Source organism: Caretta caretta, chromosome 6 (assembly GCF_965140235.1).
Source record: "Caretta caretta isolate rCarCar2 chromosome 6, rCarCar1.hap1, whole genome shotgun sequence".
Taxonomy (NCBI): Eukaryota; Metazoa; Chordata; order Testudines; family Cheloniidae; genus Caretta; species Caretta caretta.
Genome location: NC_134211.1, coordinates 81,521,729 through 81,541,863, shown reverse-complemented (window position 1 = coordinate 81,541,863; position 20,135 = coordinate 81,521,729). Strand labels below are relative to the sequence as shown.

Below are 20,135 nucleotides of genomic sequence, written 5' to 3'. Positions count from 1 at the left end.
TGTAAGGACTTATGGATGACTAAATTTAGAGAGGTAGTGTGTTCTAAAGGACTAAGTATAGGACTGGGAGTTTAAAACTGCTGTGGTCTAATTATGGCTCTATCATTAAATCACTAATAATTACCTTGCAGGGGTATTGTAAGGAGTAGTTAATGCTTATACAACCCTTTGAAGATGAAAGGAGCTCTCCAGCACAACTGCTAAGTATAATTAATAATGAATATAATTAGACTAGTGATTTTGAAAACAGACTCTCCCATTTTCTGAAGTCATGACCATCAAATGACTGGAACTTTAAAAAATACTGATACTATAATACATAGACCCTGATTTGGAAAAAATATGATTTCTACATGACTTACCTCCTGGAATGGATTTTTGTTTCTTGGAACTGAGCTGTAATAAAAATGAATTGCATTATAAATGGAATCATTATGGTTTTAACTACTGATATAAATATAAAAATATTAAACGAGTATATGTATACGCACAAAATTTGCAGGGTACATTCTGAAAGTTGGTGGTGTTTTGTTTTTTTACATATAGTTATAAAGACACTTTAAAAGTCATATTTCTCAAAAAATATTTGATACAGAAATTTCATTCATTCAATTAGCTCAAATATATAAACCTTTTATTTCTTCAGTTTTGGAAGACAAGTGAATTTTGGATTTTTTTTTAGTAATGTGTGAACAGGTGAGAGCTCCATGGATTTTGTAAACTGTGATGCAGCTTGTGGAACTAATAAATTCTGTGACATAAATCACTAGTGTTCATGGAAATCAGTTAAATCTGTGACTGTTCGTCTCAGATGAACTGGGTTTCTGATTCACATTAGAAGGGTTAACAGGTTTTCCAGTCCATCAAAGGAAGATTTATGGGATAAATTAGACTGTCTCACACCAGAATAGCGGAAGATATTTCTGAATATTAGGAATAAGCTACAATGTGACCTCTGTATCACTGTAGGTTGCTGCAAACTTGGATCACTGAGTCTCTGGAAATAAAGTCTAGATGTTGGTATCTCTGAAATGGGAAGGAGAACAGAGGAATAGAGTGTGGTTGAGTTGGTAGATCACACTTTTTGGGTAGTGGTTTATGAAGATTTATATATAGAAAATATACTTGGGCAGAGATTGGGTGAATATAAGCAGGCTGATCAGTGCACAAAGGAGAATGTAACAGATAAAGGGATGGATTTTAAAACAGGAGGCTGCAACTTTATTAGTTTTCTAAACTTTACTATGTGTGTGAGTATGAGAGACCAACCAACCCTCAGGCTTTACTTCAGTCCCAGTGTGTATGTTAAATGGCCTCCATGCCAAATAACCAATGTTAATGGCTGGCCCCCTTCAGCCTAATTCCTAGGATTCAGCTCACCTCATAATATTCTTGCCCTCTCTCCATAAAAGGGGATGGGGGTAAATATAAAGGGTACCTCATTCTGCAAAAAATACATGGTCTGCCCTTCTTCCTGCAGGCTAATAGGTCCTACAAGTTATTCCGAGTCTCTTGCTCAAGTTGATTTCTGGGAGTTGTCTCTTTGAGCCTCTTATCCACACCGGACACCAACTTCGCAAACTTATAAACTTCACTTATAAACTTACAACAATTCCTGTCCTTACTCTTTGTTAACCTGAAACCAGGCCTCCTGAATGCTGCAAGGAAGGCAAAAACAACTGCTAGGCATCTTGTGAATCTTGCCTTGGGGGAAAAAATTCACTCCTGATCCCTAAATCTGGTGATGTAGTCAGACTCTCAGCAAACTATATTTCCACTGCAGGACAGGGAAAGTAGGGCTGCTGCATGTCCAGAGAGCTTCAGGGACAGGGAAAGCACACAAAATAATCAACTAACTCCCCCAATTGCCTAGCCAATAGGCAGCTGGGAAAGTGAAGAAATCTCTTCCTCCCCTGAACCCCCTTCCCTGTACATTGTAAGGGAAGGTGGAGGGAGGAAAGAGATGGCTCTGGAGCAGCACAGCCTACCCTACCTTTCCTCACTCTTATGTCCCCAGAGTTTAATCAAACATCCCCCTTTCTGGCTCATAGATAGGTTGTGATACGGGGTCAGAGTTTATGGAATGTTGGCCATATATTCAGTAACTATAGGCTTCTAATAATGTTCTGTATAAATGTCCTTTTTTACAACTGTACAGTAACCCTCTGTCTTTTGGTCTGGAAATATGCAAACACCACAGAAAGGAACAAGAGCCCTAACCAAAAACAGTGGAATAACAAGCATGCAGATAATGTAGTTTTCAGAATTTACAGTTTGCAAGTTATAATGATTCCAAGAGAGGTTTGAGGAAAGAAATATATGACAAAGCAAGAACAAATTAGGATAAAAGAAAAAAAGAGTGAATTGATTTCTCACTCTGTTTTTTCAGGAATTCTTCCCAAATCCCTCAAAATTGCCTAGCCAATAGGCAGCTGGGAAAGTGAAGAAATCTCTTCCTAGATAACAGTTCAATCAATATTGCTATTCCTCAGAAGAAGCTCATTCTCCTATACACTGGAATCTATCCTTTATTACAGGTGGACTGACATTCTGGCATGAATGCAGTAGTAGCCTCTTCATTTACAACGTTGCTAATATAGTTCTCCCTTATTTAAATATGATCTATAAATACACATATATTCAACTTCATCCTTTTGGACAAGTCTCACAAATACTGACAGAGGTATAACGTGGGAAGAAAAATTTAGCTTTGCTGTGACTGGATTAGGTTAACATAATTCCTGTATACTTTTAAAAGTAATAAGTAGAAACTCCAACAGTCCACACAGCAAAAGGGTATGTTGGAGTGAAATTAGTTTTGTGTTAAGGAATACCTGAAAGACAACTTAATAATGGCCTTTCAGTAATCATACTACTGAACATCAATATTTTAAAGTTGAGTTTTTGGCAACTAGCTGGACTAGTTTCTTGGATCATTTTCAGCTTCCATCCAGGACACACCACATGATCCACTGTCTACAGCCAAGCTCTAAGATACAACCGCATTTGCTCCAATCCCTCAGACAGAGACAAACACCTACAAGATCTCTATCAAGCATTCTTAAAACTACAATACCCACCTGCTGAAGTGAAAAAACAGATTGACAGAGCCAGAAGAGTACCCAGAAGTCACCTACTACAGGACAGGCCCAACAAAGAAAATAACAGAATGCCACTTGCTGTCACCTTCAGCCCCCAACTAAAACCTCTCCAGTGCATCATCAAAGATCTACAACCTATCCTGAAAAATGATCCCTCACTCTCACAGATCTTGGAGACAGACCAGTCCTCGCTTACAGACAGCCCCCCAACCTGAAGGAAATACTCTCCAGCAACCACACACCACACAACAAACACTAACCCAGGAACCTATCCTTGAAACAAAGCCCGATGCCAACTCTGTCCACATATTTATTCAAGTGACATCATCATAGGACCTAATCACATTAGCCACGCCATCAGGGGCTCGTTCACCTGCACATCTACCAATGTGATATATACCATCATGTGCCAGCAATGCCCCTCTACCATGTACATTGGCCAAACCGGACAGTCTCTATGCAAAAGAATAAATGGACACAAATCTGACATCAGGAATCATAACATTCAAAAACCAGTAGGAAAACACTTCAACCTCTCTGGCCACTCAGTAAAAGACTTAAGTGTGGTAATTTTGCAACAGAAAAGCTTCAAAAACAGACTCCAACGAGAAACTGCTGAGCTTGAATTAATATGCAAACTAGATACCATTAACTTGTATTTGAATAGAGACTGGGAGTGGCTGGATCATTAAACATATTGCATCTATTTCCCCATGTTAAGTATCCTCACATCTTCTTGTCAACTGTCTAAATGGGCCATCTTGATTATCACTACAAAAGTTTTTTTCTCCTGCTGATAATAGCTCATCTTAATTAATTAGCCTCTTACAGTTTGTATGGCAATTTCCACCTTCTCTGTATGTGTATATCTATCTATATCTATCTATCTATTTTCTTACTATATGTTCCATTCTATGCATCCGATGAAGTGAGCTGTAGCCCACGAAAGCTTATGCTCTAATAAATTTGTTAGTCTCTAAGGTGCCACAAGTACTCCTGTTCTTTTTGCAGATACAGACTAACACGGCTGCTACTTGGAAAGAATATTGTTTGATCTGCGTAGTACTGTTCAGAAGATAAGGATGACTACAGACAAAAGCCTGTACAGCCATATTTATTCTGCTGTCTCCTTCATCAGACTTGGTTTAAAATGAGTTGGAACCTTTAGTCACTTAAGAGTAAAATTTGCAGCCCCCTCTAGTCATATACACAACATGCTTAAGATTATTCCTACATGTTTTATGGGAGGAAGAAAGAGACAAGAAGTGGTCTCCAAGAACTAATTTTTTCTGAATTATGTGCACACAACCTTGCATCTGCACTGCATGTTCCAGTATGATGATGCATGAATATGATAACACATGAAAACACATAACTTTACTAACAAATTGTAATATGAACACACAAACTGTGATACCTGTGGTAGCAAATTAGGTACTAAAATAAATGTATATTTTTGTAAGAGAAAAAAATCAAGTTTGGCTTGATTTTAATAAGTTAAACAATTTTCTGTTCTTAGACAAAACTGCACTAAAACGAGATGTTTCACAATAGCAGAATAAAACAGGCTGAAAGATGCTGCTATATTTAAAAAAGGAAAATATACAGCACTGCCAATTTTAACTTTGACAGCTTTCAGCACTCTTTTTTAATCCCTAAAGCTACTTTTGAAAGTGCATGTGCAATGTATAACACAGATATTTATACTCTGAAAATCATTTTTCATTATTGTAAATGTGCTCATCAGGAGTGAAGAACACTGGAAAGGGGACAGCTGAAATTCTTATTGAATGTAAATGGCCAAGGACAGTGTTGGCCCTGCCTTCCCCAACGATAAAGCCCACAAATCAAATGAACTTGCTGTTCTCCCAGAACTGAGTTGAATTTTATTAAAGTACATTAAAACCAAAGATCTTCTCTATTTCTAGAGAGTGCTATTGCTGAGATTATCAGCTACAGATATTATTCATAAAAGTAGCAGTTCAAGAAACAGTTTATGACATTTTTGCTGTAAGCACTACAATTTCTTCCTTTCTCTTTTTGCAAAATGTCTAGATAATTCTCCATTTCACACTCAACAAACAAGAAATCTATATGTTACTACCAATGTAGTTTACAGAACTACTATACAATGACATCAAAATTTGAGGTTAAAAATGGATGAAAATATTTACCTCTTTAGTAATAGGTAGGGAAGTTTAAGTACATTGTTAATGACCTATGACTTTAAGAAGTTAGAGTATGAAAAATTCTGAGATCCAACAGTATTTTTGTCAATGGTTCTAACACTCCAGAGTAAAAAAGTATCATGAGAAATCCTGCTGCTAAACATTAGGACCCATTCCTTTATCTGTGCTGACTATCTGTAAGGTATTAGCAGCATTCTCAGTCAGTGGAATGAGTGTATCAAACGCAGTATTACATAAATCCAGGGTGGATAAAAATCAATGATTAAAAAAAATAAATAAATAAAAAAACCCAGAGGTTTTTAATTTAAATTGGATTTTTTTTATAAAATGCTTTTGAGGAAAAAACCTATCTAAAGATAGTTTTAATTAAGATACATTATAGCTCAAAGATATCTCATCATGGAATAGGGATTATAAATTCTAATTCTATAGTATGAGACAATATATTCCTGTAATGTTTAAGAAAAATTTGGAAAATGAGTTCATATAGCTCATGGATTAGGGACCCAATCTTATGGGGTTCCAAGGGCTTCTGTATAGATTTAGGTTAATCTTTCTATCTACCCAATGGTGCTCAGTCTAGAAGATACCATCAGAGATGCTTAGTTTTGCAGTTCTCAAACTGGATTTGTGTCTCCAGAGAGAACAGCAAAAATGTTTTTAAATAAATAAATACACAATATATAGAGGTGAGAAATAACAGACCTCAACCCTATTGTCCCTCTGCAAATTTTTGTACACAGAGTCAATCCCTTACCTCTCTGTAAAAGTGCAAAGTTTCAAAAAGTTCAATTAATTGTTGGGGGGCGGAATAGATCTGGACAAGGAGAAGTCTGGAGATATATGTGAGAAGGGAGGGACAGGCAGTAGAAACAAAAGTGAAACTGTTTGAGCAGCATATTCCAGAAGTCTTGAGGTCTTTCTGAGTGTAGCCTTCATTGATTTGAGATCTACCATACCATTCTCTCACTAGCAGGGAAAACCTATAATGGCAGCAGGCCGTAAAAAGAGACCCAGTTTGGGAATATTTTAATGAAGTTCCTCTACCTGTGGGCAAGACAGGTATGCGTGCAAAATGCAAACAGTGCAACAAAGAAATGCAAGGCCTGCTTGCCTGAATGAAACAACATCATGAGACGTGTCCCTTCTCAGGAGGAAGCTACGTTGAAGATGATGAAAGGAACATGTCTGAACATGCAGGATCTTCAGGTTGGTAAACTTTTTTATTTCATACTTCTTTCTTAAGGACTGCCTGTCTTCCTTCTGGACTATTCTTGAATTCTCATGTTTGAGCAAAAAATATAGTTGTTACTCTATGGTACTATCATTTAGATGTAGTTGCGATAAAAAATAAATAGCTGAAATAGGCAGATCTTCTTTTACAATTTCACCTTTAAAGTAGTACTGTGTCAGTGAATGCAATGAGTGAGTAATACTAAATGAGCAGTGTGGTAATAATACTTAAATAACTGCATTGGCTTATTTTGTTTAGGAGAATCCATCCTCAACATACAGGATTCTGAAGACCATACACCTTCAAGTCTCCAAAATTTTCTATAGTTTCAGAGTTATCTGCCAATGATAAGTGTTTCAGTCACATCATGTATGTCACATAGACACAGTATATCACTTGTAGCAAAAAGAAAAAAAAATCTCCATCATCCAGAAACAACCATAGATAAGTTTGTGATAAGAACCAGCAGATTACAAAAAGAGGTAATTGATGAAAAAATTGCCTGGTTTGCTTATGCAAGAAACTCTCCTTTCCGTATGATTGAGAACCCACACTTCATTAACATGGTTCAGTCATTAAGACCTGGATACAGTCCACCCAACAGAGCAGATGTCGCAGGCAAATTGCTGGATAAAGTGTATGAAAGAGAAATGGAGCAGTGTGCAAAAGGTCTAGAGGGTGAAATTGTTAACCTGAGTCTTGATGGATTGAGCAATGTCCACAATGATCCTGTTGTATGTGTCTGTGAGACAACAGAAGAAGGGAATGTCTTCCTTAAAGAAACAACTGATACATCAGGAAATGTACACACAGCAGAATACTTACAAGTAGCAGTAAAAGCTATAACAAACTGAAAAAAAATTCAAATGTCTAGTATGCAGCTTGGTCACAGACAATGCTGTAAATGTATCCAAGATAAGAAGAAATTATTTAGAAGAGAATCCCAAGCTAATAACATACGGTTGAGGTGCTCATTTGAGGCACCTCCTAGCCAAAGACTTCAGTGTTCCAGAAGTAAAGGCTAATGTTGTTGAAATTTCAAAATACTTCAGTAACAACCACTTTGCAGCAGCAGCTCTGAAAAAAGTGGGAGGAACCAAGCTAACGCTCCCACAAAACGTGCGATGGAACTCAGTAGTGGACTGCTTTGGGCACTATATCAAGAACTGGCCTAATCTGATGACAGTTTGTGAACAAAACTGTGAAAAAATAGATGGCACTGTCACAGCCAAAGTTCTCAACATCGGGCTTAAGAGAAATGTTGAACACATGCTGAGTACCCTGAAGCCTATTTCTGTAGCCTTGAACAAAATGCAGGGGAATAGCTGTTTTACTGCTGGAGCTGTTGAAATTTGGAAGGAACTGAGTGAGATCTTAAAAAGAGAAATATGCAATGACAGAGTTAAATTACAAGCATTAAATAAATAAATGGGACAACCACTATCTCCAGCTCATTTTCTTGCAAATGTTCTCAATACTCGGTACCAGGGTCAGACCTTAATTGCTGAAGAAGAGGAATTGGCTATGTCATGGACATCCAACAATCACCCCTCAATAATGCCAAGTATAATAAACTTGAGAGCTAAGGGTGAACCATTCAAGAAATATATGTTTGCTGATGATGTTTTAAAGAAAGTCACACAAGTGAACTCGTGGAAGTCACTTAAGCACTTGGATTTAGAGACTGTTGAAGTGACAATCTCACTTTTAACAGCAGTAGCTTCTTCCTGGTATAGAAAGAATATTTTCTTCCTTTGGACTAATTCATTCCAAATTGAGAAATCGTTTGGGACCTGAAAAAGCAGGAAAGCTTGTTTTTCTTGTCCAGATTATGAACAAACAGGAAAATGAAAGTGAAGATGAGTGAGTTAGCTGCTGAAGCCAATATTTTAAGTTTCTCAGGTTGACCTGACTGACATAGTCAATTTAATTTTTGATTTTTTTAAAAAATATTGCACTTAAAAACAATTTTAACAAAAACAAACCTGATTTTAAAAAACGTGAATGTTTAACTAAATTCAAAAATTCACATGCTTGTTTTGTTAAAATACTACAGGTTTGCTGTTGAATAAAAAAAATCCAGACTACATAACGTTGTTGTTTTAGTTAAATAAAACAATTTAAATGTTTGTCTGCTGATGTTCTCCTCCTAATACAGCATGGCAAGAAAATCCTCCAAATATTAATGATTAACCTGTTGAATTGGAGATAGTTTACCTCCCAATAACTGCATAAATACCTGCTTCAGTTACCTTTGGTAAATGAACCAAACCATCGTTCATTTTCTGATATAGCTGTAAAACTAATCTGAAAAGTTTTCAAAATAAATCACTTTAAAAATGTATAATGTGTACTTTCTAAAAATCAAACCTATATCTATCTCTGAGTTGTGAAGAATATGTATTAAGGTTATAACAACCATCAAGAATGCACTTTTATGTAGAAATCCATGATTAAATTGAGTCTTCCTGGCTAGTGATTTAAATCAAATGCACCCTGCAGAAATCTCTCTGGGGAGTCCAGACTCCAGGGAATTGCTTTTGGCTGCAAATTCCTCTAATATCAGCTGTCTGACTTAGAGGTTCTGACTATCATTTCAAGCAATTAATAAGAAGGGAAAAGTTGAATTTAAAAGACAAAAAAAGTGTGCCAAACAATAAAACTTATGGTGAGCAAAACACCCCAAAATAGTTTTAAAATGCATGCCTTCCTTCTAAAAAAAAGTATACTTGTGATTTAAAGCACCATGTAAGTGCACAAAACTACAGAAAGTAGCTGCAAAAGATTCTGCAGAAAGTACTCTTGTAAGAGAATATTTTCTATAAAATAATGGAACTAATGCAGTTATGTTATGATCCAAATTAAGTACAAAATTCTTACAGTAGCTGTTCCAATATATAGAAAGTAAAAAAGAAAAAAATCATGGTAAACTCACCTGTCACTGCCTCGCAACATCTTGGGGTCAAAATACCTGTAGTCATCTGTCTCCTATTAAAAAGAAGGATTGTTCAAATCAGTACATTTTTATCTTAAACACTGTAACTTTGTGATTTTTTTGGGTAAAATTTTTCATTATGCCATTTTCAAATCAATGTATTTTTACATTTAAAGCTACATTATATAAAGTAATAAAAATTATGGGACCCATGTATATTTGCAATGTTTGTATTTCATTGAAAAAGGACTGAGAAATACTCATTCTCCCACAGCAATAAAGATGCTATGAAAAGGTGCTATTGAGCTGAGTTTTTGTTTTTGGTTCATTTGAAATTCATTGCAACCAAACTATCCAAAATACACTGGTTGCATAATATATCCCAACAGCAAAAGCAATATGCAAAAAGAAAAATGAAGGTGTCACTAGCTTTAGGGGTAAATACTGTAGTTTGTTCCAGAAGTTAAAATTTTTCCAGGTCACAAAAAGACCTACTATCTATTTATAACAAAAAAACCTTGTGGCACTGAATACTAAAATAGAGCACAGATCAAATCATCAAGTTTCCATGATGAAACTTATACTTGTACAATTTCATGTCATGATTTATAGCTCCTATTAAAACAAAAAGTTTGGGTACAAATGAGAGGAGTTATACAAGGGCTTGAAAAGTTTTGACTGGTTGAAGTTATTATAGGAAAGGATTTTTTCTTCATTCAAAGCATTTGCAAGACATATCCAATATTTTCATTGGCAGTGAGCAAGACTTTTGTCAAATACCGCAAGGGAAAAAAGGAAAAAACGCAAAAATTCTACTTAACTGTTTCTGACAGTTAATTGGCCTTCAACAATTTCCACACTAACTTTCATCCTCATACTGCAAGGCGTAACGTGTGGATGGATAACTGTGCCCAGGCAGGACCCCATTAAACTTCACTGAGATTACATGCAGCTATAGCAGTCTACTCATGTGGTGGTATACATTGCAGGATTGGGGTCTCTGTGTCTTGTTGATTCACTATAGCATAGCAACTCCAGACCTTTACCCCCAATGATAACACAATATTTTATATACATATGCACAGAAGATATTTTAAAAATTTTCTTATTTTCTTTAAGGATCACAGAATAATTACATGAGCTTAAAAAACAGTATTTTACCCTAAAAATTAGGGCTCTCAAAACTCAATTTAGATCTAGTGTCACCCTGAGCCTCTGTATAGAGGTTTAATATATTCTACTGGGAATTTCAGCAGCACGTGCGAGGTCTTGCAAGATTCATGATTTTGGCAGGCTCATATATGCAGGTGGTATACCAACTTCAAAGTAACAACATAGTCTAGTAATATCTGTCAATGCCAAACTCTAAAATTGAGAAGAATTTATGACACTTTAACCTTGACAAAGAATTTCAGGTTTCCTGCTAATTGGAACTCATTACAGATTAATGCTAGGTAAAAAGCATACTTAAAAATCAATGCTATAAACAGTCCCAATGAGAATATTATTGTTGTATGTTCAGTGTAGCGTTCAAAGAGAAAATTGCTGATTCAAAGTCAAACATGAAAAGCAGATCAGTGGACTAGAAAACTGGCTGGCTAAATAGTTTAAATATTTACTTGAATGCTGCAGAAATCAGATCTTAGCCTGAGAAAAAAAGGTTACTCACCCTGTACACTAACTGATGTGATGTGTGTTCCTACAGGTGCTCCACTGTAGGGGCAGTAGCGCCCCCTGCACCTAGGATTGGAGATCTTCGGTAGCCCTGCCCATTGGGCCGCACATGTGCTCCTCCCCATCTCGTGCTGTGACGTCCAACCGACCTCAGTTCCTTCTCCACATTTGAACTCCAAAGCAGAGGGGAGGAGAGCAGGTAATGGAGCACCAATAGGGACACACATCTCAAAGAGCCTTAGTTACTGCAGAGGGTGAGTAACCTTCTCTTCTCCTTCGAGTAGTGTCCCTGTAGGTGACTGTACAGCAGTGCCCCTAGAGGGAAGGCTGGGGCTTCAGAGTGATGTGTACCAAGGACGATAGGATGTCCTAGTTGGGCACATGATGCCTCATCATGGGTAATGGCATAGTGTTGGCTAAAAGTGTCTGTGGATGCCTGGGTGGCCACTTTGCAAATATTAGTAATCAACACATTGTTTAGAAAGGTAACTGAATGGACAGCGAGTGAGTGGAATGTGTTCAACTTCCATGTGGGGGTCACAATTTGTGTCATTAGTAGCAAAGGTAGACGCACTCTGAGATCCATTTGGAAGGTGTTTGACTACGGCTGCCCCTTTGATCTTTCAGCAATAGAGGAATAAGCGTGGTGAATGTCTGAAAGATTTAGTTCTGTCAAGGTAAAAGGCTAATGGTTGTCTGACATCCAAGATGTGTAATGTGTTGGTTGCCATGTGGCTTTGGGAAGAAGGAGGGAAGGTGGACGGGTTGGTTTTGATGGAAAGAGGAGGGCACCTTAGGTAGGAATTTCGGGTTTGGTCATAACGTGACCTTGTCTTTGTGAAAGATTATGTATGGCGGTTATGCCAGGAGAGCACCCATTTCTCCTACCCATTGGGTGGATGTGATGGTGATGAGAGATGCTGTTTTCATGGATAGGTATATGTAGGAGTACGTTGCCATGCTCAAACTGGGGGGCCAGTGAGACAGTGCAAAACTAGGTTGGAATCCCAAGGTGGGGTGAGGTCTTGTATTTGAGGATACAGGTTTTGAAGGCCCTTAAGGAATCTTTCTGTTACTGTGTGGATAAATATGGAATAACTTATCTTGGGGTGCAAAGCAGTGATGGTGGCCAGGTGTATGCGAACGGAGCTTGTGGAGAGTCCTGATCTTTTAAGTTCTACCTTGTAGTCTAGAATGAGAGGCAAAGGAGCACTCATTGCAGGGACATGTTTGGTGTCACATCAAGTTCAGAATCTTTTCCATTTATAGAGGTAAGTAAGGTGAGTTTCTTACCTCTATAAAAGACAAGAGAACTATTAAACACTTTTGGTACAGTGAGTACATTATATATATATATATTTAGCTCCTTTGGCAGCTGACTTTAAGTAAAGGAAGGAAATGGATAAGAAGGAATTAATGTTCATCCCCCTTGACCATGGGATACATGATTCAGACTTTAATTATCTAATCAATTGGATAAGATATGAACGATTCACTATAAGATTTCTGCAAGATAGGAAAACTTGATTTTGGATTTAAAGTCCAGGCTTCTCTGTAGAGCTTCAAAAGCACAGCTTTTAAAACTGTTAAAAATTCCCAGAAAAGCTAACTAAACACTCCCCTTCTCCCCCACTCCCAGTTACAAGATACTTCTAGAGGAGAGGTCCCATGAGTCATAAATACTGAATGAGTGCCAGTTGCCTACTAAAAGTAGGGCTGAATCCAACTTTGAGCAATTCAAAATACAAATTAAGATTTAAAAGTAAGAATATAACACCTCAGTTTTCAAGATGTAAAAGTTTTAGTTTAACAGCACACATATTCTTCCATTCCAGATTTAAAAGATTTTTCTAGACAAGCGATTGTAAAAGCTAACATTACTAATTTGATACAAATAAGCTCTCTGTTTTAAAAATAATTATTTTAATATACATAAGATAGATATGTATATGTCACAGAAGATGCATAATAAACCTGAAAGATATTACATTCATTGCAAGGGATAATATTTCTTCAAAGTCATATTCTTGAATACATCCCATTCAGGTATATCACTACTTTAAAAAGCCTTCATTTTAACTATGTGGGAAATCAGAAATGCAAATAAATACAGGTTGAACCTCTCTAGACTGGCACTCTCTGGTCCGGCATGATTTTAGTTAGCCAGATGTCCGCTTATCATGGGAAATTTATCACCAAGTTTCCCGTGGTCCGGCAAAGTCCCGCCAGTCCTGACTCTCAATGTTCTGTGCTGTTATTTAGCTCTAATTTACCCCTAAATGTGTCTTCTAAGAGACCAGCAAGCAGTGGAAGTGTTGGTAATTCTGCTAAGTGTAAGCATGTGTCAATATCCATACAGCAAAAAATGGAATTGCTGCAGAAATTAGAAAAGCTCACATCGGTACGTGCCTTGTGTGAGTTTTACAATGTAGGGTCATCTGCAGTGTATGATTTGAAGAAGCAAAAGAACCAAAACCTTAAGTTTTTTGCTGAAAGTGACAGTAAAAAAGTATTAGTGTTAATAAGACATTGAAGGAGGGGAAAAGCAGCGATTTAGATAGTGTGTTTATACATTGGTTCAAGCTTCGTAGGAACGAAGGTGTTAACATTTCAGGCGAGATGATGATGGCACAAGCAAAAATATTCCACAAAGAACTTAACCTGCAACATGAGCGTAACTATTCACAAGGAGGGCTTCAGAAATTTAAAAACAGGAATGGCATTAGTCTACATCGTGTGTGCGGTAAAAAAAGAAGTGCAGATTCAGAAGCTGACACTAAGTACGTTGAAGAATTTGCACAGTTAGTTGCAAATGAGAAGTTATCCCCACAGCAGGTATACAATGCCAATGAAACTGCTCTCTATTGGTTTGTATGCCTAAAAAACCATTGGCTACTGATGCAGAGGGGCCACCATCTAGTATGAAGGAGTCGAAGGAGAGGGTAACTGTCCTTGGTTGTAGCAACGCAGCAGGCACACACAAATGCAAGCTCATGGTTATTGGGAAAAGTGTGAACCCAAGGGCATTCAAAGGGGAGGCGGGTTAAGGGCTGAAAACTTTCTTCTCTTTGACAGTATAACATGTTATAACCATATTACCTTTTCTTAAGATGAATATTTTAACAAACTTTATAACATTGATTAAACTTGCAAACATTTAAGCAAGTTATCCCTAAACAACACAATTAATTTCTCTGCACTAAGATTTATGAGTTAATTATCAAGAATTCTCTTAAAAAACAAAATCCTGAAGTTGTGACTTTTTATTTATACCAATATCTAGGACAGTGGTTTTCAAACTGCGGGTCGTGACCCATTACTGGGTCGCGGTGGCTCTGGTCAGCACCGCCGACCGGGCCGTTAAAAGTCCTGTCGGCGGTGCTGCCCGGCTAAGGCAGGCTAGTCCCTACCTATTCTGACACCACACTGTGCCCCAGAAGCGTCCAGCAGAAGGTCTGGCTCCTAGGCGGGGAGGGGGGGCCACAGAGCTCTGCGTGCTGCCCCCTCCCTGAGCACCAGCCCAGCCAATGGAAGCTGGGGGTGGGGGGGTGCGGTGCCTGTGGGTGAGAGCCTTGCAGAGCTGCTGGCATACCTCCACCTAGGAGCTGGACCTGCTGCTGGCTGCTTCCGGGGCGCAGCACGGTTTGCGGTGCCAGGACAGGCAGGAAGCCTGAGGTAAGCCTGCACCCCAACCCCAGGCCCCAATCCTCTGCCCCAGCCCTGAGCACCCCGAAACCTGGAGCCCCTTCCTGCACCCCGAGCCCCTCATCCCCGGCCCCACCCCAGAGCCTGCATCCCCATCCCAGAGCCCTGACCCCCTCCCACACCCCAACACCCTGCCTCAGCCAGAGCCCCCTCCCACTCTCTGAACCCCTCATTCCTGGCCTCACCTGGCAGCCCTCACCCCCGCACCCCAAGCCTCTGCCCCAGCCCTGAGCCCCTCCCACACCCCAAACCCCTCTGCCCCAGCTCTGTTGGGTCGTGGGCATCAACAAATTTTCTTCAACTGGGTCACCAGAAAAAAAGTTTGAAAACCACTGATCTAGGAAATATATGGTAAGGCCCAAGACAACAGAACAAATCACTCTAAAGTCATCAACAAACGACGTTACTGAACTAATGTGTTAAAATATTCTAAGAAAAAAGTGCCATTATAGTCAACCAACGCAGGCATAAGTTAAAAATATTAGAGGGTAGTGTTACTGCCCCTAAGAACTGCTCTTAAGTTCCTGTTTCCGTTGAAAGGATCAGAAACCATAGGTATGGGGCTCATTTCTCGTTCCTGGTAGCTGTCCCTTTGGGAGAGGACAATCAGCAGGGAGGAAAGTATTTGAGAAACACACAATACCATATTTGAGGAGGATTTAAGAGAACTCTATATCTGTTTTGCTCGGCAGAGTTCTGAAAGTCCACATGGCAAAAAAACCACTGCACTCTGAAATGTATTCCAGAATAATTTAAAATTACAATTGACAAAGTAATATTTGTGGACACTGATAGTAAAAAAGCTTTTACATTTCACATTACTTTAATGTAGCATTTTATATTTAGCATGTGATTTGAATGTAGCTATATAATTCACAATGATTAATGTATCATTTCTATGTAGATAGTATTTTATCTAGTTTCTATGCAAGACGGACATTTATATCTTATATGTTTCACACATCTACTACGGGACCTAGCAGGTAAGAGTCCAATGCATTAAATGGAGATTTCCTCAAGTTCTGCGGAAAAAGTCAGCTTTTCAGCTTTCGTTTCTGTATCTTATCTTTTGCCAGCAGGAGAAGTGGCTATTTTTGCCTGTTTTGAGGATGGGAAGGACCCTATGCATTAGAACATGAACAAAGGTCACACTAGTGTAATTCCATGTGTCATTAATTTTTCCTTCCAGATACAGTTTTACTTTTCTACAATTGATGCTCCTATTGCAAGCCCAGATATATGACATCTTCTATATATATATGATATATATAAGGCTACTTCATGCTTCTCTTATAATCAGCCCAAAGGGAGTACTTGTTCAGCAAACTACTGGCAGCCTTTCACATAGAGGTTAAAAGAGTTGCTTTTTGGGGCTTGTCTGGTCTCCATTGGTTTGGAGAATGGGATTCCTGATTTTGGTCCTGAACCCTAGTCTCCAACATGGAAGCAGCTCATGTTGTAAATCTCCACGGGATTGAATCAATAGTCCCCATGTTTTAATATGATCTAGTGAGAAGGTCAACCTGAAATTATCTAAGTGATCTTTGCTATTCTCATGTCAGTACAATGTGAAAATACCAAGCCAGCAAAAATAAAGTATATGAAATGCGACCTTTTCCAGACCAGTTCTTAAACTTGTAGACTGAGGAAGCTGAATGTTTATTCAAAACTTTCCATTTTTCGTTTTAACTCACTTGTCTGTGATTTCTTAATTTTGGTTTTCCACTTTAATGCTCTGAGTGACACCTACTGGTAGATTATAGAAATATTCTATGAAGCATCTTGCCTTTAGAAGTTACTACAAGGTCACCTATACCTTTCCTGAGACACAACCTCCTTTCTTGGTTTCTTTCATTGACTGTGTTAGCCAGAGAATTTGTTTTTATTGTTTGTGATTTAGCAGTCAATTACATTTACAACAGGCTAGTTTGTGTGTTCAATTATTTCTTGGCACTTGTTTTAGTTATTCCCTGCACATCCCCACATGACTGATACTTGGGTGTGGGGAAGGGCTTCAGAAAAGCAAAATGATGTTGTTTTCCTGGGTTTGCCCAGCTCACCACTCTGTGCAAGAGGTGGAGATGGAATGGTGCGTGAAAGTGGCCCAGTTGTGAGCATCCCCAAAAGTGTCAACTAACTAATAGAGGGGGATAAAGTTCCTGCAAAGGGTGTAGTAATATTCTACCTTGTATTTTTTAAAGCACACAGTTCTTTGGGGAATCTGGTGGATTCAATTTACAAAAATTTGCTCAGATGATCCTTAGAGAGGATGATTTAGCAACATCCAGAGGAGATGAAGTCTATCACAGGCAAGGAAATCCCCCTCATCTCCTCATCAGCTTGAACAATGGTTTTTGTGAGATATTACATTTGTATTTCTGGCTATTTCTCTTTTTCAGTATGAAATCCCACCTGGATTATAGACAGAAAAAGAAGTAGAAATACAAATAATTTTTGAAAACATTAGAATTTCCTAAAGTAGTTGCCTGTAAAAACATGTGGTATATATAGAACAGAATGGTGTGGTACAGAAGTTCAATTAGCATTTGTGAGTAATATGGGGATATGTCAAACTCATGCTGACAAAACCTAGAAGTTGAATCATACAACACTATCACATGTTCGTTATATACAATAATGGCAGATTCCAGATTACAGAATTTTTTAAAGCAAATATTTCCTGTAGCGAGGGTCATTCTGGGAAGAGCAAGGCAAAGAGGCAAATCTTGCATTGCCCTTTGAACATTGTCATATATGGGTTTGTTCTAATTTTTTCCAGTACAGAATGTGTTTGATGTTTTTCTCCTTCCCTTTCTTCCTTTCATTTTTGTTTGATTGTCAGCCTTGGTTTTTTTACCTCAGTCTCTCTCAGCATCTCTCTTTACTTCTCTCTAACCACTCCATATTTACCTTTACTTTTCCATTCCTTCCTTCTAACACCTTTCCCTCCAGTCTATTGCATCATCATGTCATCTTTTCCCCAAACTCTCCAATTATCCCCACTGCCAATCAAGAAAAGGGTTGCTGGTGGCAAGAAGCTATGGTGGCCTGGACTGGATTCCAACAGGAAAGAGGCAGTCCTAACCTGAACACTGTTCTTAGACTTGGAAAGGTCAGGAATTCCAATCCCCATCAGAGGAAAGGAATGAAATAGAACCACAGGAATATACTCTCTCTTTCAAGGATGAAGGGAGTTAGGTGGTGAACCATCTGGCTCTTTCCCTTTCCTCTTACACCTTGTTAATATGTTGTCTCTCCCCTCCCCCTGCCCAGCGGGTCCCTGCATCTTCCTTTTCCCTGTAACAGTGTGTGTATTTGGGGAAGCTTTAGCCCCAGACACCTGTGCTACCAACGCAACATAGAAATCTGGACTTGCCAAATTTGTAGATATGGTTACAGTTAGATCAATGAATGGAAAAAAGTTTGTTATACTGTTACATGCAAAAAAACTACGGTAAAGAACATTAAGGTTGCAAAAATCAAGCACTCAAAAGTTAGCAAATGCCAGAATTAAAGTTACCTGTGAAACCTTAATTTGGATCCCTTGTGAAGATGCATTGTAATACAGTCTTTAAATACATCATAAACTACTGAATGTGATCAAATTATTTTTGACTTGGGACCCCTATAGAAATAATACAATAACTGTGAAAACTGTTATAGTTTAAATCAAAATACAGGGAGACCAGAATTAATTGCTACTACATTAACAACAGTGTGGCAGCCATATTATGTGTACCACAATTGAAAAGATCTGGTTTTCCATTTCTCTCTGCCTAAAATGAATATAATTATACTCACAGGATTTGACTTCATCTCCATAAGGTTGTCGAGGATACGTGTGACTGGCAGATTCTGTGGAAGAGAATTTGAAACTTGAGTTGCCAAAATGTTTACTAAGAAATACGCAGAAGCTGTTCTGCAGCCCAACTATATTATATGGACTGTTGAATTTTGTAATTTATAGCACACTCAAATTTGTTACTTTGAGCTGCTTTACTGTAATGTTCTGTAGGGAAAATAACTGTTCTAGGTTATTTTCTGTACAGAATAGTTAATAGATCCAGAAATTTTAAAGTAACAAATAAAATACCAATGATTTTTTAAAAGGAGTAGGTAAAATTGCTTTTTAAATAGTAACCATATACTTGCCATATAAATGACTTATTTTAGATTAAAATAAAATGAAACAATGAAGAACTATACTAAAATCTCCATGGAAGTGCACAGTGCATCTCCCAGAGCAAGACTACATTTGAGAAACATGCTCCTTCCCTTTCTTTTGCTATTCTTCCCTGGTCAAATAAGCAGCTGCCTCCAGAAAACAACAGATTTAAATTTCAATGTATTTCACAACCCCACCACCCAAATCATAACAATTACACAAGTACATGTACCACATGCTTGAAATGGTTTGCCATACCATAGGCCTAGTGAGGTTGGTCTTATTTAGCAGTTTTCAAGCAGTGCAAGGACATGCTTTAAAAACTTGATTTGTTTAAAAAATCTGCAGTTTGCTTCTTTAGACATACAGCAATTCTTTTTTCCAAAGATTGTGGCTGAATCCTTAGCTGCACTCAGTAAGCTGAGGCAGGAGACACAAAGGAGCCATTTACAACTTCTGAATCCTAGGGCCTGTTCTATCCACTGCACGGTTTAGGACAATCCTAGCTTATTTTGGCTTGTAACAGTCCCTAGAGACTGATATGAGGGTCAAGGATGGCAACAACCCCCCTCCAATCTGGTGCAACCAGAATTTTCCTGAGGAGGGGGCCCAGAGCTCTCCCTCTACTGCACCTGCACCCAGCCCTGAGATCTCCCCTGCCACTTCCCCATTCCCCGGTCTGAACTCTCTCATGATGCCTCTGCAAGCAAAACTGTGCTCTCCCCACTGCACCCAGCTCCCTCCTGCTGCCTCTCACTCTTTCCCACACATTGCCCAGTACCCAGCCCCAAGCTCTTACCCAGATAGGTGGTCATGTTGAAGAGCACCCTACCCTCTAGGGGTCAGGCAGTTCTGAGAGCCCGAGACCCTATACTCTTTCTAGATCTCTGTTGCCCCAGGAAGCACCAAAAGCCTGCATCAGTCCTCCCAACCTCCTGGTGCCCCCTGGTCTGCTTCTCCCTGGGGGTGCCCAATGTCCATAGGTGCTGAAAGGAGTATAAGAGTGGGGGGTGGGACGCACACCAAGCAGGTGCATGAGGTTGCAGTGACATTCAAATTTAGCCTGGTTCCCCCTCTGTCATGATAGAGGTATGGCCAGGCAAAATTTGAACAAGTGGCTTTCAGACCTGGT

General features: G+C 38.7%; 1 protein-coding gene across 2 annotated transcripts in view; it reads right to left on the bottom strand.

Moving 5' to 3' along the window:
* The window catches only part of SCFD1 (sec1 family domain containing 1), a 150,142-nt gene that overhangs the window by 14,679 nt on the left and 115,328 nt on the right, over nucleotides 1-20,135 (bottom strand). For both annotated transcript variants that reach the window (XM_048852399.2, XM_048852400.2), the window contains exons 20-22: nucleotides 18,640-18,693; nucleotides 9,460-9,512; nucleotides 363-396 (exon numbers count right to left, since the gene is read on the bottom strand). In XM_048852399.2, coding sequence (XP_048708356.1) covers nucleotides 363-396; nucleotides 9,460-9,512; nucleotides 18,640-18,693 — 141 coding nt within the window. The remainder of the gene's footprint in view (nucleotides 1-362; nucleotides 397-9,459; nucleotides 9,513-18,639; nucleotides 18,694-20,135) is intronic.